The following is a 24046-nucleotide window of genomic DNA, read 5'->3' as shown; positions in this document are numbered from 1 at the left end:
CATTTTATTTTATTTTATTTTGTGATCTGCTCTTTTAGATGGGAATTCCTGTGCCCTGCTCTTTCCCCTTCCTCTCCTCTCTCTCCTTTTTAAAGACACCCATTTCAGACAGAATCAGGATTCAGAATGCTCAATCTGTCACAATCTTAATTAACAGCAGACAGTGTCTTCCCTGTGCTTTTGGGCCATGGACTGACTATTGATTCTAATTTCTTTTCCTCTGGAAAGAAAACAATTGAGACATCAGGTGAGGAGGTGCACTTGAAAAAATGTGCATTATCCTTCCCCTTTTTCCCAGCACCACAGGGTGGATAAAAACCATGTGGGTTCCCACTGAGAGGACCTGTTCCCCCTGCCTCAAGATCCAGCTGCAGCTCCATTTTCAGTGCTATTTCTGGGTTGTTTTACCCAGGCAGAAGCACCTATTTAGTATGTGAACCATGATTATTCTCCTCTGATTGACACCTGCCTTCTCCTAATAAAGTCCCAGCTGCATGGTGCTCCCTTTTCTCTTAATGCTTTTAATGTAAGATGAAAAATTCCTTTACAGCACTGTGCTGAAACTCAACAGAAAGGCAAACTATCTAAATTTTTCAGTGGTGGTGCAGCACTGGGATCGTTTTCAAGGCTCTCTGTGGATTAAAACTGTGTAATGTTTGTGGTTTGGATGCTGCTTTGAACCAGAGCAGCACAAGAAAATTTTCTGGACATACTTTAGGTTTGTACTAATATGTCAGAGCTGAAGGTAAAAATCTGGCTTGGGCTGGAGTTGGGGCAGCTGTGTGTAGAAAATTACTGTACACTGGTATCTAATCAGTTTTGTCATGTTTTCATGGTATGCTGTGCTTTCTGCTGTGGTTTTTCTGTTCCTATACATTTCATTCTGTTCTTATACAGTTCCTAAACTCTGGGAAGTTTCCCTGACCTTGAGAGGACACAGGGCCATGAAAGAGAAATTCCCTGGGAGGTGCTGAACACACCAAAAGCAACCTGGGCAGAGTTGAGTTGGCCCAAGGACAGCTGTTCCTACATAGTGGACAGCTGGTGGGTCATCCCTTTTTTTTTTACCCTGACACAGCCTCTTTCCTCCTCACAGGAAGGTGCTGATTCCACCCCACCATGACCCAAAATCGCTGAGTGTTTTTTTTTTTTTTTCCCAGCTAACACCAGTGTGAAATGGAACCTGCAGGTGTCCATGCAGGTGCTGAGCAGGCTGGAAGGGCACAGTGGCCAGTGTCACACCTTCCTGTGTGGGTTAGTGCTCCTGAGGAGCCTCACAGTTCACCCTCAAATGCCTAGATTTTATCCCAGACCTGTTCTTTATGTCCTGATTTCAGTGTCTTCTGAAAACCTGGAGCCTGAGAAGGAGCATCTGGTGGAGGGGACAGGAGGGCTCCCTGAAGCTGTGCCTTGATCTGTGGAGAGGTGGAAATCAGAAATTTCTGTTTAAAATGTCACTTTTTTAGTTTGTGTCTCATAGCTCCATGGCTTGTCTTGGTTCCTTTCCCAAAAGGGCACGGGTGGCTTGCTGATGCAGAGCCTGGTGGCCCTTCTGGGCTCCTCTTTCCATCTTTGGGGGTGATTGCCATCCCAGCTGGGCTGTCACTGCTTCCTGTGATTTTTGACTGTTTACAAAGCAGAGTGACTCATGGAGAAGAAAGGCCCTCATTTGATGGTAATTTTCACAAAGGAAACACACAAGGCCACTCCCATCCTTTTGTTTAGCTGGGGTTTTGTTGTTTATTTGGGGATGGTGGAACCTTTCTTAAAAATCTCATTCTCCAGACTCCTTTGCAGCATTTACCCAGCAAGTAATGAACTTGTGTGTTTGGTCTGAATACACTCTGTCCCCTTCTTTTTGTTTTTGTTTTTTTTGGTTTTTTGGTGGGTTTTTTTGGTTTTTTTTTAATTTTTCCCTTCCTGTGTGTTTGAACAGGTTTCAGCTCTCACAGGTGTCACTGCAGGCGATTGTTTGATCTTAATTATCAAAGCTTTGATCTCATTTCAGAAAAGTATGAATGAATTCAGATCCGTGGCTGGGGAGGGGTCAGCAGGAACACAGGGAGAGGTTGAATGGGAGTTAAGAGGCAGCAGAGAGGAAAGCAGCAGTTCTGAGTTCCAAAATACCAATTTTATATTCAATAGAGACCTCTTAGAGGGGGGGTAAAAACCTTGCTGTACTTCATCTGCTCTACCTTAGCTTGTAAATTGAATCCTGCTCCCAGATTTATTAGGAACTCGCTGCTGCTCTGTGTTTCTGAGTGCATCTTGTCATTGGAAAACACCTACAGGAGTGAAACATCCACATGCTCCACTGATCTGAAGTGGTTTTCTGCAAAAAGCCGATTAAAGTGAGCGATCCCAAACCTGCTGAGCAGATCTGTGCATAATGGGTGATGTGGGCAGAAATGGGCTCCTGATGGTGCCCAGGTGTACGTGCACAAATTGTTCAGCAGGGAGAGGGAATGTGCTTCATTTCGGTCGTAGGAGTTTTTAAAAGAGCCCATGGATTCTCCTTCTAGTGGTTTTGGTTTGGTAATTTAAGATTTCTTTAATTTTAAAATTTCCCAAAACAAGACCAACCCCACAACTCTCCCTCTTTTACCCAATAATCAGTAAAAGAACCAAGAAACACCCCAGAAAAAAAAAAAAAACAACCAAAAAAAACCAAAAAACAAGGGGTTTTTTTCCATCTTTAACTTATATCTTTCACAAAAACATATCCAATTTCTTAATAATTCCACAAACTATTAATTATACAAAAACCTTTTGTATTACTTCCCCAAATTCCGCCCACATCAAACCACAGCACTCCTAAATCAGAGTACCCCAGTCTGGTACTGAGAGGAGAAATTTTCATCGTACAGATGCTGGACTGGTGCATTTTTTTTTCTCTCAGAATACTTCAAACGTTGTTAATTTGTGGAGGGGGTGGTTTCCTCCTTCAGCAGGCAGTGCAGAGGGTGGGCCCCAGAGAGCTGCAGGCTGAGTCTGTGGTTCAGGAGGCTCTGCAAGCTCAGACTTAACTTTAAACCAACTCCTGCTTTTCTCCAGTTAAATACTCTTTTGTTCTTTGCTTTAGCGTGGCTCTCACTTGTAGCTGCCATGTGCAGTCACCAGATTTTGGGGTGGAAAACACCATCCCTCCACACTCCACCTCCACCCCCTCAGGGATGCAGGCAGAGGATCACCAGGACACACATTCCCTATGCAAGAAATCAAACCAGGAGGTTTTTTTTATTTGCCCTCTGAGGTCTCTGTGGTCACCCTGAGGGGTAGGAAAGGGTGGATCTGGCAGCCTGGAGCAGGATTACGGCACAGTTCAGCCAGATTTGGTGTTATATAGATGTATATGTGATAAATAGTGCTTAATGATGATGAGAAATGTCTCCCAGCATTTGCCAGGAGATTTCCAGCGCACTGGATTTATGAAAGGCCTTGACAAAATTCCTAAACAAACCAAAGATTTTCCCCTTTACTCTGCGCTTTTGTAGCTGTGATTAAGAGGTTTGTGTTTTTTTCCCCCAGTGAAGGCAGTGGTGCTGGTGTGCTCCTCAAAGTGCATGTGGTGTAGTTTATTTAAGCAGGAAGGAGTTTAAGTGGAAATGAGCCACAGAAATGTGTGCCACTTGTCTAAAACAAACATGGTTTAGGCTTTTTTCCTTGTAAGTGACATCTATTATTACATTTTTAAGTAGATCTTTGTTAGTGAGCATCTGTAAGCGTGTTTGATCATATGGGAAGATCCAAGGCTGTATTTATGTTGCTAAACCAGAATGTTCTCTTGACATAAGGACCTGCACCAATGCCAGCTGAAGTTAATTGGGAATTTGCAACTCACAGGATAGAAGTCCCTAAAAAAGTTTCTGCTTTGTAGGACTAAATAAATGCAGTGGATGAACAGAAGTGTTGAGAACTGATCTAGACCAATTATTTGAAATTATATCAGATATTAAAAGTTATGTCATTAAGAGATAAATATGAGCATCTTGTCAATATAGAAGATTGGTTTGCTCGTGCTGCAATCAGTGTGTCAATTTATAGGATATTTGAGGGATTCCAAGTTCACTTTCTTCCCTCTGGAGGATTCCAAGGATATGTGGACTAAAAAAAAAAAAAAAAAGAAACCCACACAACTTGTACAAGCATCAAACAAAATCATCCCACATTTGACCATTTCTAGTCCCAGAGGAGGAAGAGCGTCGCTCACAGGAGCTGAAGACAAAACTTAAAATCATCCTGGGTTTTAAAGTTTGGCTTTAAGTTGTGTTTCACTGAGGGAATTCCAGGCTTGCTCTACAGTGCAGAGGTGGTGATGGGTGCAGGTGCAGGTTGGCCTCCAGCCAGAGGTGGAAGCTTATGAAGGAACATTTGATTCCCTGGTGAAACATTAACTTTGTGGTTGCTGCATTGAAAATATTCTTCATTAACTGTGAGATTGAACAAGATGATACTAATATTATTTTATTATTATTATTATTTTATTTTATTTTATTTTATTTTATTTTATTTTATTTTATTTTATTTTATTTATTTTATTTTATTTTATTATTGGTGTTGCTATCATTGTCTGTCTGGTGACCTCAGTGGAGACTGGACTTGCTCGACACACTGAGCTTAGGAGGATGGGATTGTTCTATTCAGCTATTTCCTGAGTATTTTTCTCTACTTTCTCTACTTTTTTCTACTTTCTCTAATTTCTCTACGAATTTGTCTTGGGGCCAGGCATAGATTGGGCTCTGAAAGTGTCTGACACCACTGCTCTCTTCAGATGGACCCAAAAAAAACCTCAGTTTCTTCACTAACTTAGGGAAAAGTCCCTCAACTCTAATTTCAAGTCATGAAGTTGAATGCACCCAGCAAGTTCTTCAGGACTTGGCGGGATTTGCATTTTGCAGGATTATTTAGAAGTATATGGGCCTGCTTTCATATCATTTCAAGGAAGAAATGCCAGCAAAAACTATATCTGGAAGCTGAATACTCTTGCTACTGCCAAAACGTAAACCATTTTATTTTCTTTTTCCATTCTACGTTGAATTAAAAAGAAAAATGCCTCTGTAGTTTACCTTATAGTGACTCTAGCATATCTCTAAGGGGGAATACCATCATGTTTTTAATCACATCTAGCTCCCATTTAGCCTACCCACATTTTTAATATTCCATTTTAAAGAGCTCTCTCTACACGGAGTGTTCTCAGGGCATCACTTCATGTGAGAGGCTTTCCCCCCCCTTCTCCATGACACCATTTTTTTTTCTTTTTATGCTTAACTTTCCTCTTTTTTTCCCAGTAACCACAGGCAGACAGGATTTCTCCCAGGAGCACTGAGAGCACCATGGAGCATTGGTTATCCAAGGCCAAGATTTCAGCAGCAGCCACGAGCTTTAGTAGGGGCCTCAAAAATTCAAGATATCGATTAAAAAAATTGATGTATTCGAGATATTGGAGATATTAATGTTGTAATAATTCTCTGCCTATGAGCTGCTGCTGACACCTATTTTTGTGATACTGAAGGAAGTGTGTATCAGGTTTTATCCTCTGTTATTATCTGCTCATGGTATTAAGCCTTTATTAAGATTCATGTCCAGAGGAAGCAGGGAAGCATTAAACCAAGCTGGGGAAAAGATGAACACACTGGTGAGAGCTGAGATGGTGAGAGCTGAGATGCCCTCACTGGGTAAAATGCCAGCTCAGGGTTGGAAGCAATTATTTTAATTACTAAAAAAAATAGGGAAATAATGCAGTAGTTCAGGGGCACCATCCTGGATTGCTCAAGTTTCTTAGGAAACCTTTCCATCCACGTTGTTCTGCGAGGGTTTTTCTCTCTGCAGGACAAAAGCTTGGGTAGAATCATAACCACAGTGTGCTGGGCTGGCTCTGGAGGCAAATCAAAGTGCAAGGACACTTCCTCTTTCCAGAAAATAAAGTGGTTTTTGGTGCAGCTTCTGCAGAGCCATGGCCCTGAGTGGCTCCTGGGCTGTTGGGTGAGGAGAGCCTTGTGTGTGTCTTTTGCTCCTCAGGACTCCTGCTCAGCTCTGGAAAGAAGCACCAACTCATGTAATCACTTTCCTCCGCATCTGGGGCCAGCATCTCAGCTGGTGTAAGTCAGCAGAGCTGCAGTGACATTATTAGTGCTGCAGTGATTCACACCAGCTGTGGGTCTGGCCTTCTGTCTTAATTTATGAACTAAATGTCAGGAAATATGAAATGATCTCTTATAGTCAGCAGTTCTCCAGATGTGTTAATGGAGTTTAAGTTTACCAAAAGGCAAGACTTCAAAAAGAGATCCAGCAGAAGAATAAACTTTGAGGAAGAATGCCTTACTTACAGGCTTCTTGGCAAGAGAGGGCTGTGCAACTCGCTGCAATTTACAGAAATTAACTCAGTTGTGTGTCAGGATATGGAAATACAGCCTCCCTGAGAAATCCAAAATAATTTCACAGCACAAAGCAGGCCATTGGCATCCAGCGAGCAGCTGCCATGCAAGTGGGAGTCACCAAGTCCTAAAACCAAAATTAGGTTGCTGATGAGCTTTGTGTGAAGAGCCCAATCCCTCCGCCCTGCAAGCGGGGTTGGGTTTATTCAGAGGCAGCTTTTTGGAGATTAAATGAGGACCACGTTGTTACAAGGACACAGAAGCTCAATAGTTCTCACTGTGCAATGTGAAAACTCAGCAGTGGCTTGGCTTAAAGATGTGCTCTCATGGATGGTGTTGAAAACTGTTGTTTTAGCCAATGAGGATGGAATGGTTGTTGACGTTGCTTAAGCCCTGTCAGGCTTCCCGGTCCAAATCAGAAAGCTCTGGAACAGCTGAAACCTCCCAGACAACAAATGTGGGGTCTCAGAGGTCTTTTAATTCTTTTATGCCTGAATAATATATGAGCATATGCTCAAAAAAAAAAAAAAAAAAACAAACCAACAAACCATACCTGAAATATCCCATGGTGGCACAAAGGCCTCCACAGCCTAATTTATTTGCTAATGAGACCTTTCAGAATTAATTTAAATGATCAGTGGGTGGCTCCACACGGTGTGGTTCACTGGAGATGGACCCACAGAGGCAAAAGGACAGCACACCTTCAGTGACTGAACCTGGAATCCCTCTGTTGGGGCTTGATGCCTGTATTTTATTTTTAAATAAATTGATTTCTAGCCACCAGAACAGCGTGGGATGCTCTGAGGTCATTGGTGAAGGGTCCAGTTCTGTTTCACAGCTAATCCCAGTGACTTTTTGGTGAGGCAAATATATATTTCAGTGTCACTGCATGCCAAAAGGAATGTAAAAGACGCTTGGCACAATTTTGTTCAGGCCTGACGAAGAGTGTTTTGGAAGAGTTCTCAGAGAAAGCTCGTTAGACTTTCAGAGAAAGTAATTACCATACTCTGAATATAGCAATATATTGAATTCAGAGGGGTTTGCAGAACTGGAGTGGCGGAGAGTGCTGAGGAAACCCTTCTGGATTCTGGAGAGCTCTCAGGAAGTGGCAGCATCCAAGACTCAGCATTTACAGGGCTTCTGCTGATTGCCCTGGAGCACAACAGGGATGGAATTAAATTCATTCCCGAGCTCCAGGAAACACAGAACTCTCAGAGCTCTGAGCCTCCGAGGGCCTGAGCAGCTTGAAGAGGGAGCCAGGCAGTGCCTGGTGTCTCAGAGAGCTCATTCCCCTTTGGAATTGCCATTTTTTTATAGAGGCTTCTGCTTCCCAGAGATTCCTAGGTGGGAGTTAGGGAAAAATTTGGTTCAGAAGATTGCTGAATTTGACCAGCAGTGCTGGCTGTGCCACACAGAGCAGCTGAGGGCAGATGCTTGAGCCAGTCTGAAAAGTGAGATTTCACTGCCTGCCTCATTGCCCTCAGTCCTCACAGGGCAGCACTGGAGCGTGGAACTCTCCACCACTTCTGTCCGGCTCTTCCCATCCCGGGCAATACCTGAATTTCTCACTTTTCACCTTTTTTTGTCAGCATTGCAGCAGTGCAATGAACGTGGGCACCAACCCCTGTGAAGCTGCAGCCAGGTCCCGAGCCCAGCTTAGGAGATCACGGCAGTGACTGATGCCGGTCCCTGGAATTCCTTGTCTCTGGAAACTCACAGCCCTGTGATTGATAAATCCCCTCTAAGTCACAGGAAAAAAGGTTTCTCTGCAGGATTCAGTTGTTTTGTGGTGGTTTGGTTTTTGGTTTTTGTTTTTTTTTTGGTTTTTTTTGGTTTTTTTTTTTTTTTTTTTCACCTTCCCAAGGCACAAGGAATTTACTGGAATCATGCCCTGGAGAGAGAGCAGAAACAGGGAACATGGTGTCTTAGCATGATTTGTGCATCTGGGCTGCTCTTCCCAGCTCTCCATGTGGAAATTGTGGGAGAAATGGTCATTCTCAGGGTGTTTGAAAAACTTCTGAAAGTGCATTTATAAACTCTTTTAAAATATAAATTTTTATATAAATAAAAAACTATATATAAAAATATATTCTATGTATATATTTATATATTTATATATTATTTATATATTTATATAAAATATAAATATAAACTATAATCATGAATATAAATATATATACTTTATATAAATATATATTTATAAACTATTTTAATATAATTTTTATATAAATATAAAACTGTAAATATAAATATATGCTATAAATATATTTTTATATATAGTTATGCATAAAATATATTCTTTATATCTTTATATAAAATATAAAAATAAACTATAGTAATAAATACAAATATACTATAAATATAAATATAAATATAAATATAAATATAAATTACATATATATTACATATAAATTACATATATATATTTTAAAACTTTTAATATAGAATTTTATATAAATATATAAATATATAAATATAAGTTTATAAATTTATTACATTTATAAACTGAATTTCCTCTGCCTGCTTTGCCACTGCCACCCCAGGGAGTGATTAGGTCTCACAGAAACCACTTCCCTCCCTAGGAGGAGCCCCCAGGTGTGTTGGAATTACTCATTTTTGTTTCGGGGTTTGTCTCACACCCTCTGCTCTTTGTTCCCAGGGCTCCCCCGGCCTCGCCGGCAGCCTCGGGGCAGCGCTGCCCGGATTGGGATCTGGACACCCTGGAAAACTCCTGCGAGCCAGAGAACCTCTTCGAGGACATGTAGCCACCTGTGGGCTGGGCAGAGGGACACAGGTGCTGCCAGCAGGGATAACTTTTAAACGAAAAGGGTTTTTTTTTTTTTACAGAGAAAAGCCAAAACCTTTGCTGTGAGGCTCCAAACCCTCCTGCACCACACTTCTTGCAGACCCTTGGCCCTGCTGCACCTCATTTGTGGGGGTCTGAAGGTCGAGTTTGGGCTCTGTGTGGAGCTTTCATCACCTGCATGAGGGCAGGGAGGGCACTGTGGATGTGTTTTTGCATCCTTGGGATCAACCACTTCCAGCCCCCAGGCATGAGGTGATGCCAGAGCTGCCCTGAGCTCAACCTTTCCCAGCTCAGCCCCGGCTTGGAAAGGATAAATCAGCTTTATTTGAGGTGCAGGTGTGACTTTGGAATGGTCTGTTCTGAGTCAAGGCCAAAATGTCCTTTAACTGGAGGGTTCTCTGTGGCACTGTGCATTGTAAGGGGTTCCAGCTTTTGGGAGTAAAGTGCCACTACAGTTGATATTGACTCTATTTTAACTTTCTGTAGAAACCCACAGCGTCTAGAATTGTGATTTTTTGATACTTCAGCTTTTTCCTTATGGCAATTTCTTAAAAGAAAATAAAAAATAGAGAAAATAAAATGCGTTTGAAAAAAATAAATCGGATTTGTCTTTATTTGTTAGACATTGTGAGTGAAGGTAGTAGTTACCAAAGAGTGTTAATGCCTGAGCTTGTCTTGCCCCAAACTGATGCATTCATTTAGATTTAAATCTTCACCAGAAAGACAAAGTTAACATGCATTTACCTTCAGTGGTCAAAATGAAGAGCTCAATGTGGACCTCAGGATTCTGCTTTGCATTTTCAGGACCTGAATCCATCCTTGCTTAAGACAGAAGGATCCAGTTCTTTCTGCAGGAGGAATCCCACTGAAGTCAGTCCTGGAAATCTTCCTGTGCTCTGTGGGTTGCAAACCTCTTTGGTAAAATACTTGATATTACTGAAGTGAGTCTGATTCTGCCAGAATTCCATCCTGTACACAATTAAAAGCATCCCTGTCAGTACATGCAGGCTTCATACAAGAACATGGGGATCTGGGAATATTATATTTAAGCATTCCTCTCTGAAAAACAACCACAGACACAGCGTTTTAAATTCACAAAGGGCTTTGGGACAGTGCTATAAATCACACGGCAAAAATAAGAATGGCCAAAATATTTTGCTTGCTAAAAAGGCTTTGTGCTTGGGAAGTGGCAGGGCCACAAAAGAGCCATTCATGCACCCGTTCATAGGCACAGCCTGATTTAAAATCTTCCAGTGCTGATCTGACAATGCTTTCAGCAAAAGCTTGTACATGGTTTCAGTTTTAAAGTGAAAATGTTCCATGACTTAACCCGGAGTGCCAGAGCTTGGCTTGATGGTGCCTGCAGCAGAAAACGGAGCTGGACATCCACAAAAGTCCCCTCTTTCAGGAAGCTGTTGGGTTTCTAATAGTAAAATGTTGTTGTTGCAAATAGGAAATGTTACACACCGTTGGCACGTGTCATAAAGTCCATGAAGGTGTTTATTCTTTTCTCTCCCTTTTTTTTTGTTTTTTTGTTGTTTTTGTTTTTTGTGTTTTTTTTTTTGTTGTTGTGTTTTTTGTTGTTGTTGTTGGGTTTTGGGGGTTTTTTTTGAGTTTTTCTTTTTTTGTATGTGTGGTTTTGGGTTCTTTAGTTTTTGGTTCTTGTTTTTTGTGGGTTTTGGTTTCCATTTTGGGGTTTTCTAAATTGGTTTTGTTTGGATTTTTTGGGGTATTTTTGGGTTTTTTAGTGATTTTTTGTTTTTCATTTTTTGGGGGTTATTTTTGGTTGTTTTTTGGTTGGTTTTTTTTTGTGTGGGGGTTTTTTGTGCTTTTTTGTTATTATTTTTGAGTCTTGTTTTGGTTTTTTGGGGTTTTTTTTGTGTTTTTGTTTGTTTATTTGTTTTTTGTTCAGGTTTGGTTTTTTGTTTTGTTTTGTTTTTTTGAGTTTTGCAGTGTCAGGCCAGGAGCTGAGCAGAGGATTACGTGGTGGGGGACACAGATGCACCCCTTGATGTGCGTGAGCTCAGTTGTGCTGCCTGGGGAGTGCAGAGCCCTTTCCCACCCAGCTGGGGCTGTTTGCACACTCAGACACCTCTTCTGGCACTGCCAGTGTCCTCAGCCTCGTGGGAAGTGCTGGTGAAATCCTCCCTTCTGAAGATTTATTTGACAAACTACTGTGTTTTTTTTTACATAACTTTCCATTTTCCAGTCGACTTCGACAGGGAAAAAAGCACCAATCTCCAAATCAGTTCATTGTGTCAGAGCAGAGGTAGCTTTTTCCTGCCAAAACTGTAGGAAATCAGTGAAAATTCCTCAGGAATTCATCTGTGAGAGAAGTGGGGAATCTCTGCTTTGTCCTGCTGTGCATGGAGATACGTCCAATTCCCCTAGACAGGTGAAATCTATTCCAAATTCACTCGTGTTCTTTGGGAAGGGAACCCTGTGGAAATGCCTCATGAAATGTAGGTTTTTTAAGACTTACTAAATTAATACTTGGTGTTGCTTGGTCGTCTCTGAGAAAAGCCAAGCTCTTTGCCATCCCTGCACGAGCAGCTCTGGATTTAATCCTCACCCCACTCACCCTCCTCTTTAGCAGATTTACCAAACTTAGCCTTGTTTTGTTTTGTGGACAGGGTTCTCTAACTCAGTGTTTATAAGACCACTTTTTCCAGGTGTGCCACTGGGATGTCACATCACTCAACTGCTTCTCCCCTACCCCAAATTACAGGAGACAAAACAGAGAAAAATGCCCAGAAATGGGTTTTTCAAGGCTTAACCAAAGTTAGGAGTGACAAATCAAATTCCAAAGATTCTTTATTAACATTCATCCTTGGCATTGATCTACAAATCAATACAAATCAATTTACAAAGTCATTTCCCCCCACCAGTTTAAACTGTTATTTTGGAGGAGGATATAACATGCAGTTGTTTTGCAGAAGGAAAACCCATGTTTTCATTAAAGACTCATCTAGAGTTCTATACCTTTAATGTAACTGCTTGAACAGAATGCGTATTGTCATGCAAAACAATTTGTTATTTGAGGTCTGAGTTCATCCAACAAATTTTGAAAAGCACAGCTCAAAAATATTTATTTTCGAGAGAGAAAAAGGGAAAGTTCTGGACCAAAAAAAAAAAAAAAAAAACCCAAAAAAACCCCATCAATTCTTGAGGAAGTGCTGCATAAAGTACTGCCTTTGGCATGATAATGCTAGTTTGATTTTGAGATAATGTTTTGACAATCTGTATCACTATTTTAACTCCCTTCTCACTATTATTCCCCAAAGCAGACACTCGTGTGCGTGTCTGTGTGTGCCTCAGATTCTCCCTCCCTTTGTGCCTGTGATGTATAAATGACTGTGTGGGTAAATGTGATTCTCTGGAAATATTTAGTGTGGTACAGTTGGCTCTGACAGCTCCTGCAGTTTGATCCAACAGCCTGGAGGTGCTTGAGGGAAGAAAAACTCTTTACACTTGGGGATCCAGGTGCTGATAAATGTTTCAGGCAAAGCTTTTTTTGTCTTTTTTTCCTGTTTTTCTGAGAAAAATAAAATATGGGAATGGTGAAGTCAAAATGGGAGGAAAACAAGGCAATAAAAGCATGCCCAGGGTGCTTAGAGACAGAAGGTGATACATCTGAACTTCTTCTGAGCAATCCTAACTGAGAAAAATGCCCAGGATTTGGTTACCCCACTGAGAGAGGATCAACCATCAATCCCCTCAGCAAGGGCTAGTACCACTGTGCTACTAAATATTTCCCTGGTCTAATTTTATTCTAATTCCCTTCACAAAGTCTGCCTGCTCACAAAACCTTTCTCCCTTTTGGTGATCTGTCATCCTCCATCTCGTCTTCTTTCTTTTCCTCGTAACGTTGGTCAAATCTGAATTTTCATCCTCTGCTGACCATTAAACAATTTCACTGCTGTTGAAATTATGCTCCAGAATCAATTTAATTCATGCATGTCCTCAGGATTAATCTGCTGCTGTTAGGAAAATGAAACCAGATTTTTAAAGATCAACATTTTTAGAAAGGAAAACACTGAGCTGGACAAAGATTGTTTCTGGAGATCCCTAGGGATGAGTCTTGGGGGTCAGTCTCACTGAGCTGTTTCACCAGTGGCATTGGAATAAAAAGTAAGAATTGCAGTGAAACCTCTTTGAAGATGTGGATCTGGGAAGTTTGGCACTGTGTGGTATTGAATTTCATGCTGTCCCACTGGGCAGATGTGACAACAGCAACCAGAAATCACTTTTTGTTGTTGTTGGGGTTTTTTTGCCTTTTTTTTTTTTTTTGGTTGGGTTTTTTGGTTTTCTTTTTTTTTTCCTTTTTTTTTTCTTTTTTTTTTTTTTTTTTTCCCTGAATTCTAATATCATCCAAACTGGTGTTTGTGCAAGCCCTAGATTAAAAGGATGACCATTCCACTTTGAGGTTCCTTCTTGGGAAGGAAACAAAACTCAGTTTTTTGGTTTTTTTATGGCTCTATTTTCTTAGTGCAGAAATATTTAACCAAGGAAGATTCTGCACCCTCACTGGACAGGTGGCTTTGGAAAGGGACTGTGAAAATCATCTCTGTAAAGGCTTTCTTGTGAGCCTAGCTTTTTTGGGAATCCAACCAGTGGCTCCTTGCTGGAATACCCTTCCTGGGCAGGAAACAAACACATGAAACCACTTCAGTACTGAACTGAAAAATGCTGTCCTCGATATCTTCCTCTCACACACAGAGCTGCTGTTCATTGCAGAGGATCTGAGAGGAGTATTTACTGGTAAAATTCACGTCCAGAGGTAGACATCCACTCTGTGAAGGGCATGAAGCCATGAAGTGTTTAAATATCTGTTTTTAGGCAGCTATTACTGTACAATTCATTTAATTATCATCAGTACAGCATGTAGCACCCATGTTGCTCTGAGTAAATGATGTAATACCATATTGTCCTTCTTTTCCTGCTTAATTAACCATGACTTTGAAGCCCTGCATCTCATTTCTCATGCATGGTTCTGATTTCTGTTGGTTGAGAGACCAGGGTTAAGCTCTGGGTTTAATCAGTTTAATCACCAATCTCAATATCCTCTTGTAGCCCTTTCTCTCTGAGATGTTGCCAGGTCCTCTTTGGCTTCCAAGGTAGTTGAAAGATGATGTTAAAACTCAATTTTAACCAAAAGCCAGAGTTCTAGGCAGAAAAGGCTGGAGAAAAGTCTGTCCTCCAGACTCACATCCATGTGAAAACAGAGAAAAGCAATAAAATATATTTACAGGACTACTCACCAGCCTGCTCAACTCAAGTCTATAAAGACACTGGGAGAGGTTTTCTTATGCAGCAAATAAATGAGAGGAACACAGCAGTTCTTACAGTAAATAGTGACTGAGAATTTATCAAAATGTGCAATACTGTGCTCAAGCTTTTTCGTTCTTGCTGTATTGGGAAGGCAGGTATTGACAACACTCTCTGACAGCATTTTCTCACAGTGAGCCTGGGGTTAATTTCAGTTTCTGGGGAGGGGAGAAAATTATCTTCACCCTTCCTGGTACCTGGCAGGCCCTGGTCAGGCAGAAACCATCACCTGATATCCCTGAGGATGAATGAATTAATTATTTCCATTAATTATCCATGAATTATTCACATGAGAGTGGAGAAAGCTCAGCAGCACCAGCCTGGCTCAGGCCAGGAAATCCCCAGCTCCTCTGCCCAGGGAATTGCAGGGGGGGGGGGTGATTCTAAAGCCAGGAGAAGTAAAAGCTGAAATCCACCTTGCTGTGGATCCTTTCTGCCCCTGAGTTGAAGGCACCCCTGCACTCTGTTTTTTTCAGCCTGTCTTAGCTCAGCTTTGATTCATCTGGTGATGTTCCAGGCTTGCCTGGCTAGCCACATTTATTTCAATTTATTTTATTTCACAGGCTGTGGGGAAAGAGCGGCCCAGGGTCTGGTCCTGAGCAGCTCCTCGTGCCGGAGGAGACAAAACCCTGAGTGCTGCTCCCTGTGTCTGCCTTGCTTCAGCCCCATGACTCCATCCTTCCCTCCTCAGAGCCAAAACCCAGAGAGATGGGAAATGAAATCAGCTGTCTACGAGCTGCACTAATAAATATCTATAAAAAACAAGAGCGTCCTCCCAGGAACAAAAGAGCAATTGAGGCGTTTTAACCCAAAACTCCGCCATAAATTAATCAGAGCTGATTTAGGGTGAGAAATATTTTTTTGCTGCAGAGGCATGGAGGAAGTGAAATAATTTCTGCCTAGCACTTGGCCTCTTGCAGCTTGTCTCGCTCCTGCTCACGCAAGCCTTGGAAAGATGGGACAGGGCTCCCCGTGACAGCTCCCAGGAATGTTGTGTCTTCCACTTTGACTTCAGCTGAGCTCCACGGCCAAGCTGGATGATGATTAATTGCAACTGCTCCATGATGAGCCACTGTGAGCCCAAAATAAGCTGCTGTTTTGCAGTGCGGGGGTTTTATTTCTTCTTCTTCTCAAACCTTGATTTTGCTTTCAGTTTTGTGTGGAGGAACAGGCTGGGGATTTTCTCCAAATGGAGCTCCTGCAAGGGCCTCTCCTGTTGCTGTCACCAGCCCCAGTGGATGGTTCAGCTGCCCTCAGGTCAGGGTTTTTTCATCTTTCAGGAGGTGTGTTTGCTGAGTTCAGCCTAACCAGAGGTATACATGCACCTGTGCTCCTCCTGAGCAGCACGGGGTCCTCACCATGGAATCTTCAGACTTGCTCAGGACTGCTGCAGGAGGGAAACTGCTCAAGTCAAACTCCCCAAATGAGACAGCCCAAAGCAAAGTTTGGCGCACAAAAAAACACTGGCAAGGTCTGAAAACAATGAGATGTTTGAGGCCAGCCCTGTCTGATTTTATTACTCCATTTCAAGACCCTAAAATGAAAAATTTAACTTAAACAGCACAAGAGGATGCACAGGGCAAAAAAAAAAAAAAAATTAAAAAAAATCAAAAAACAAAAAAAAGCAGACAACCAAAACCACAAAAAAATTAAAGATGCAGTCTTTGCATGCAAAAAATATATGTAGGTTCCACACCACAACAGGTTCTTCATATCCTTCTGTTTCTCCTCTGTACAGAAGTGATCTGGAGGGAAATACTAAAAACAACAGGCTGAGACAGAGGTGGGCACATTCTGGCCAGCTTTTTACTGTTTTGTGCTGATTTCTGTTTTCTAGGTCAGGGGGAAATTCTCAAATTGATGTTCACACCTCACAGGCCTGGCCCAAGTCCCTTTGTTCCCCTGTTGCCTGTGAGTGTGGCACCCTCACCCTGCCCCTCACCAGGACTGAGTTGCCAAACAAGTGCCTCCACACCCAGCCCTGAAATTACAATGTGAATAGAAAACTGTCACGAAATCAAATCCCTTTGAGGCCCTCGAAAAATGTCTCTATAAATTCTACTGACAGGGGTGGTTTTTTTCCTTATTTGCCTAGCTAGATTTTTGCTGTAGCCCTTTTGTAATGAATTGCTTTCCACTGTGGCACAAAATTACTTGAGAGAGTTTTGCTGGCGAGGGGGATGAGTGAGTCAAGCCCTCGCCACTCTGCAGTCAACCCCAAACCCTGTGCTGACTTTAGGGGAGAAAGGATGTGAGCTGTGTGCTCGCTCAAGAAAAAGAAATGGCGCTTTTAAAGTGCACAAAACTGGTCAAAGTGGCAGGTTCGGGTGGTTGGGTGATGACCAGGCAGCCACTGCTGTCATGGCTGGAGGGCAGTGAGGTGGTTCACCTTTCCAAAGACACTTGGGAGAGCTTTTGTGCAGCAAAGAAATGAGGAGACAGAGAAGCTCTTACATTAAATAGTCATCAAAAATATATCAAAACGTGCAATACTGCTCTCAAGGTTCTGCTTTCTTGCTGTATTAGGAAGGCAGGTGCCTAGAGGGACTTTAGGGACAGGAGGGCTCTGATGTTTAGGATGATGTGTGAAAAGGGATCTCCCTTGGCTGTGCTTTGGAGGAGTGGGGTAATCCTTGAAAAACAGGAGGCTGATGTTTTTATTTATGGGGGGGAAGAGCCCAGGCTGCAGCCTGTGGTACCACAGGTGGTAGCAGGCCTTGAGATGGGCTCAGTTCAGGAGATCCTCCCTCCCTGTTGGAGCTCTGATGGCTGGAAACTTGGAGCTTCCTGAATGTAAGGGTGCCAACCCTCAAGTAAACGCCTCGTTTGAGCGGAGACCTTGGAAAAGGCTCCAAAAATTGAGTGATAGCACAGAAACGGTGTGTGTGTGTGGTTTGGATAGCATTGTGTGATCTCACAGGCTGAAAAAACTTAGATTTGGGGTTTTAGAATATGGTGATATAGGGGAGCCAAGATTGAGAATTTTGGGTGTGGGTTAGATGTCTTTTTTGCACCTTCTTCTTCCTTCTTCTTTACAGACCTGGGTGGTTTTCTCTGTCTGGAGGAAAGATGTCTGTGTTGTGGGTTTTGGGCGATCATAATGGGGTTACAAGCATAAATAATGTACATGGCAAGTGTTTATTGGATAATTGGGACTTAAATAACCTTGAACAGTCACCATTTTAGGGCACTTTCTCAACTTGTTAGGGAGAGCTCACATCTCATGAGTTTGTAATAGATAAGGATAATAAACTTCAGAGTGAGACTTCAAAAACAACATCTCCTGAGTATTATTTGCCCGGACCTTGGAGCAAGAAAGAGCCTGGCATTCCAACACCTCCCCTCCTGATCTCATTGCTGAGGGATGCTCTACCTTACCCAGGTGTGGCAAACACAGGCCTGGGCTGAGCTCACCTCTCAGTTCCATCGAATTCCATTTAACATGGGGTTGGCTGAAGACCTGCACATCGTCCCACCAAAAACTCCCTCTGCTCCAAGACATTTGATGGATCATTCTGTGACTTTCCAAAATCATGACCAGCAGAAATGCCTGGACCCATTTTGGTACCCCCAGGCCATCCACAGGGGGGTGTGTGAGAGGGCTGTGGCGTGGAAAGAACAGGCCTGGAAGGCAGCAAAAGGCAGTGGGAATGCTTCAAGCAGAGCTGGAGGGGAAGAAACAAACAAACAAACCAAAACAAACAGCAGGAAGCAGCTCCTGGTGCAAGCCCTTGGGCTCGCTGCCAGCGGACAGAGCGGGTGCTGAGAGCCCGCACAGCTCCCACAGGGAATGGGCCAAGAGCTCTGGAAAAGGGCCACCAAGTGATGGCCTGGGAGGTCCCCGTGGCTGGCAGTGTCTGGGAGAGCACAGGGGAAGAAGTATTTATATTAATATTTGTATTTATTGTCTTTTTTTCTGGTGTGAGCTGGCAGTGGCTGTCCCTGTGAGTACAGATCACTGAGAGGTGTGCCCTGCCTGGGGAGGAAAGCAGCTGCAGGAGAAGTGGAGAATTCCTACCCATGCTGGTGTTTGATGGTCCTGGGGAATGCTGCTGGGTGGGTTTATGGATTTATGGGTGGTTATCTCCTCCCTGCCCTTCTCTCACCTCTGTAGCCCTCCCTGGGCCAAACAGCAGCACTGAATGTGGTTCCTGTGTCCTTCCATCGAGGTCAGAGGTGGGGGTGGACCTGCACCAAATCATCTCCTCTTCAGTGCCCAGAGGGTAAAGCACTGCTCTGACAAGGGATTTGACACAACAAATTGAGTTGTGCCCCAGACAGAGCCACAAAACTTCGTATTCTGATACTTAAATGTGACATTTTCAGGAGACCATATCATCCCTTTTCAAATAATGTGTGTGTGTATTTCCCACCACTGCAGCAGAAGAGCCCTTGCTGTACAAGCCAGCAACAGGGCAGCTGCAGCGTGGGCAGGTTTCAGCCCAAAGAAGAGTGATGTTAGCCACAGGTGTGGGTTCAGAGAGCATCCTTAGGCTTCTTGCTGTTGGTCAGCAGAGGAAAAATGTGGTTTTTATTCCAAGAGCTGCAGTCCTACAGCTGGACAAGGTCTAACTTGTGTTACAGCCTCTTGTCTACCAGCGTGTCTTGTAAAACATCTTGGTCTCCGCTTACCTTTTTACACATTAGCATCACATTGTCTGGTGCAAAATCCATTTCTTGTATTTCAGCCTGAGAGACACATTTCACTAACTGTGTTTGGTTTGTGTGGCCAAGTGCTTTTGTGTGGCATTCACATTCTCTGAAAAATCCCATCACCCAGGATTTTTCTCCTGGGAAGCTGAGAAACCTCAGAGAAAAAGGAAAACAATTCTTATCTCATTTGCTTCTCCTCTTTTTTGCTTGTCTGGAATGTGTTTGGAGATTGTTTACCCACAGGTGATTGTTCCATTGGATTCTGGTGTGAGTTGTTTTCACTCTTTGGCCAATCGTGCCAAGCTGTGTCAGGACTCTGGAAAGAGTCACGAGTTTTTATTATTATCCTTTTAGCCTTCTGTGAGTATCCTTTCTGTATTCTTTACTGTAGTTTAGTATAGCATTCTTTAATATAATACATTATTATAAAGTAATAAATTAGCCTTCTGAGAACATGGAGTCAGATTCATCATTCCTGCCTTCATTGGGACACCCCACAAATACAATACTTTTGGACTGCAGTGCAGTGATCTTGTGACTTTGTTATTTTGGCTGTTGATGTAATCATAGATGGGTAATAACAAACCTGGTCACAGGGAATCAGCCTCAGTAGCTGCCCGCTCCCTCTCAGAATCCTGGAATCACAGAGGCTGGAAAATCCCTCCCAGGCCATGGAGTCCCAGCCGTGCCCAGTGCCCACCTTGTCCCCAGCCCAGAGCTCTGAGTGCCACCTCCAGGTGACACCTGCAGGGCTGGGCACTCCAAACCCCCCTGGGCAGTTCCTGAGCCCCCTTTCCATGGGGAAATTCCTGCTGTGCCCACCCTGAGCCTGCCCTGGCCTGGCCTGAGGCCGTTCCCTCTGCTCCTGTCCCTGTTCCTGGCAGCACAGCCCGACCCCCCGGCTGTCCCCTCCTGGCAGGAGCTGTGCAGAGCCACAAGGTCCCCCCTGAGCCTCCTTTGCTCCAGGCTGAGCCCTTTCCCAGCCCCTTCCCAGCCCCATTCCCTTCCCTGGCCACGCTGCAGCCCCTCCATTCCCTGTGAGGGGCCCAGAGCTGTCCCCCAGGATTTGAGGAGGTCCCTCAGCACAGAGTTCAGTCTCTGCCCTGCTCCTGCTGCCACCCCATTCCTGACACTCCCCTCCTCCCCGTTGTCCCATCAGTGGGGAAGGAGTTTGCAGTGCAGTTTTCTGGCTCCACTGACATTCCAGACCCGGCGGCTCAGGGAGGAGGATTGGTCACGGTTCCTTGCTCTCCTCTTCATATCTCACACGAGTTCATTAAAATCATGAACGTGTTGTGAAATGAAAATAAATATAATTCCAGCTTTATCCAGTGTAAAACTAGCTTAGTCATGCCGAGATAGGGTCTGTCTGCATCTGTTAATTACACCCTGACAGGCCTCAGCTTGAGGCTCCAGAGACATCACAGGGTTTCCTGAGATCCCTTGACAGAAGCCTTTTCCCCCAAAGTGCAGGAGCAAGGGGCAGGAGGATTTTTGTTTGTTCTTTAGGACAAACAAAATTGCTGTTGGGTTTGTCAGCCCCTGAGTGAGTTACACCTCAGCAGGGCACTGGTTCCTGTGCCAGACAAGTCACAGAACCTCGTGCAACACAAAGTCCTAACTCTGAGGGAAGTTTTCATTGCAGAAACTCTGGGAAATGATATTGTAATTTACTGCTTTTTTTGCTGTTTTGATTTTAAAAATGCTGTAGAGACTCCAACAAGTGTTAAACCTTCTGTAAGAGACACATATGGGAGAGGAGTTGCAAAGCACAAGCCAATGCTGGATACCTAAAGCCCAGAGAGAGAACAGATGTTTTACCACCTGCCCGCTCTTTCCTACCAGAAAATAATTCGGATTTGGATGCTCCACACTGGATGAGTTTTCATTTATTTTTTTTCCTTCTTTTTTTTTTTTTTTAACTGACTTACCCTCTCCTTATACTAAAAGTGTAAGCAGAGGGGGTGAAAAAAAAGGCATTAGTATTATACCCTAGGCTTGAACAGTGCTTACAGGAAAATGTTAAAATGAAGTTTGGGTCTCCTGGGGTTAATAATGTATGGTTAGTGCAGGGTTGTTATGAAAAGAACATAGTTACAGTGAGAGCATATGGCCAAATAAAAGAAGGAATCCAGCCTTTCAGAGATGCTGTTCTCATGGAGTGGGAAAGGCAAGGCTGACTGCAGCATGGAAATGCTGTAAGCTGCTTCTTTTCCTCACAGAATATTAGTGTTCTGCTTCAATTGTGGTTTTTGGTGGGGTGCAGCACTTCAGTCAGAGGTTTTAGGGAGAGACCTGAGGGATGTGGAGGTAGTGAAACACAAAATCTCTGATCGCCAAAGGAGTGAGGAGCAATTTAAGCTGGGGTGAAATCACACAAGTGTGCCTGCTCTGGGGGGCAGGAGGTGATGGAGATGGTTCCAGGGGGATTCTTCTCTGTGTGCTGGTGGAACAGAGCTCAGGAGAGTGGCAGGAAAGCCAGACACAGAGAGACTGAATGAAGGGATTGTTACATTCACCGCGGCGAGATCTGTTTGTGTCGGTCCGGGGGGAACGAGCAAAATTAAATTTAAATTTCCACAGACTCACAGAATGATCCAGGTGGGAAGGGACCTTAAAGGGCACCTGGTCCATTCGGCTCAGGACAGCCCACCCCTGCCTCACAGGGCACAGAGCTGCAGAATTCTCCCACTCCCAAGCCACCAGAAGAGAGTTGACTTTACTGACAGAGATGAGCAGGAGGAGGCAGCTGTTGGAAGAATTCCACTGACCTGAAAACTTGCAGCTTTCCCTAAAAATGCTGGCAGGGCAAACAGAACATTTAGATTCTGCGAAAATCCTTTAATATTAATTTAGTTTTGGGGGGTTGGTGCAAGGGGGGGGTGTGTGGGATCCCTGGATTTCCAGGGTGAGTCACCATACCCTCCAACATTATTGTGTGGACAACTTTACTTCCTCAAACAAGCCCAGAGCAGATGCCCTGACTGCTGCTGACTGTTCAAGGACTTCCTAAAGACAAATTCTAACTCTGGCTTCACGAAGCAAGCCCAGACCCACACAGAGTAGGAAGCTCCTATTTCAATGCCTTCAATAATTTAGAGTCTTAGTGGCACAGCAGTAGTCTGGAAATACTGAAAAATGCATGCAAGAAAACCGAACACGGAACTAATCCTGATTTTATTGATTTTTTTTTGGGAGGCGTTAGGGGGTTTTTCAGCTTGATTTAGATCAGTTTTGATATATAGTTAGGACAATTGTGTGGGAGGGCGTGTAAATGGCTGCCCTTGTAGTCAATTCTGCTTTTCACTTGTAGAGACCAGAAGTTAATTTAGTGATGTCTGCAATTAATATGTGGAAATTCAAATCACTGATAAAATAGAGCTGACCTATACCTTTCCAGCCAATAAAAATAGTGCTTTTTTAAAAATTTTGATCCTTCCCAAACACCTTCTCAGCAACAAATACCTGGATTCAAACCAACTTCTTTTTTGGGTTATTAGGCTAATAAATGGCAGATATCTTGGGCATTGGAGAAGATGCTGCCCTACAATCAAATAGGGAAATTGTTTTTTTATATTCCAGCTTCTGGGTCCATTATTAATGGAAAATAACCCTTGAGCTGTGTTTACTATTGCTGCCCACAGGACATGAATTAGTTGGTTAGAACTGGCTAAAAACTTTTTCTATGAAACACAGAGATGTGGTGACATCGTAGCATTGTAGAAACTCAAATTTAATTTCTGCCAAGTCATTTGTTTTACCAAAAAAAAAAATTTTAAAAAATGGAAAAATCTCAGAAAGTCCAGGAAAAGCTGGAAGCAGGAAAAAAATGGAAATCCAAGAATTACTTCAGATTATTTTGGGGATTTCCATTTAGGCAGGATTTTTGTTCCACATTTCCTTTAAGTTAAGAGTCTGAATCCAAAGCAAAGTCATCTTTTAGGAATGAGAACATATTGCTTAATCCCAAAGTAATTTTTGAGTTGACTACAAACGCCAGAATTTGGATCAGCCTGAAATGAAGATTTTGTTGTTGTTTTTGTTGTTTTGTTTTGCTTGTTTTTTAATTTGTTCTCTATTTCATTTGTTTCAAACCACCACTTGAAACCTGAGGATGTGCTCTTTCTTCAGCTCTGGTGGCAGGTGGGAAGTGCCACTGGAGGTGCTGGGATTTACCCAAATGGAGCAGTGAGGAGAAGGTGATTTTTCCCCATCCTCCCCAGCCTCCCTGACTCTCCTGCCCTTGGGGACTTCTGAATGTATTTAGGAAAGGCGAAGCACCAAAACTGCTGCAGAGGTGAGGTCACCCTTGAGTAAAAATAGCCTTAAAAGTTAGATCTTTCACCTCCACCTCTAATAAGTTTTTTCACAGTACAATTTTATTTTATTACTTTTACTTTTATATTTGAAACAGGTTTGCTTTTTGGTTTTTTTTCCCCAAAATCCTGAAGTATAACTTGCATTGACTAACACCAACTGATGGATATGCCATGCTTGTTGCATCAGGTGAAATGTGACCTGCTCGGGCACTTCTTGGTGGCAAAACATCAGATTTTTGGAACTTGACCTCTGTCCATACCTTTTCCACTGGAGAAAAAATATGTCATCCTGAATATTAAAAAAAAAGAAAAAAAAAAGAATTCCAATGTTACCATATAATCCAGAGGTATTTTTGTTACTTGTTAGTTAGCTGGGTTTGCTTGGAGTTCCTTGGGGTTTTGTTTTTTGTTTTGGTTTTGGTTTTTTTTTTTTTTTTTTTTTTTCTGGTTTTGGTTTTTTTTTTTTTTTTTTTGTTTGTTTGGTTTGGTTTGGTGGTTTTTTGTTTTTTGGTTTTGTTTTTTTTTTTTCATAATAACTCAGTCCCAAACTGGCCGATGAACACTAC

The 24046-nt window shown here is 42.9% G+C and overlaps 1 protein-coding gene across 5 annotated transcripts in view; it reads left to right on the top strand.

Moving 5' to 3' along the window:
• The window catches only part of XRCC4 (X-ray repair cross complementing 4), a 146544-nt gene extending 135823 nt beyond the window's left edge, over window positions 1–10721 (top strand). For 2 of the 5 annotated variants that reach the window (XM_038123674.1, XM_038123675.1), the window contains exon 8: window positions 9034–9784. In XM_038123674.1, the coding sequence (XP_037979602.1) occupies window positions 9034–9139 (106 nt within the window). In that variant the 3' untranslated portion in view covers window positions 9140–9784. Of the gene's footprint in view, window positions 1–9033; window positions 9785–9984 lie in introns of those variants that run through there. The other 3 variants (XM_038123672.1, XM_038123673.1, XM_038123671.1) reach the window with 2 other exon arrangements.
• The last annotated feature ends 13325 nt before the right edge of the window (window positions 10722–24046 follow it).

This window comes from Motacilla alba, chromosome Z (assembly GCF_015832195.1).
Source record: "Motacilla alba alba isolate MOTALB_02 chromosome Z, Motacilla_alba_V1.0_pri, whole genome shotgun sequence".
Taxonomy (NCBI): Eukaryota; Metazoa; Chordata; class Aves; order Passeriformes; family Motacillidae; genus Motacilla; species Motacilla alba.
Note: the sequence above shows the minus strand (reverse complement) of the source record. Positions and strands in the feature narration are given on the sequence as shown.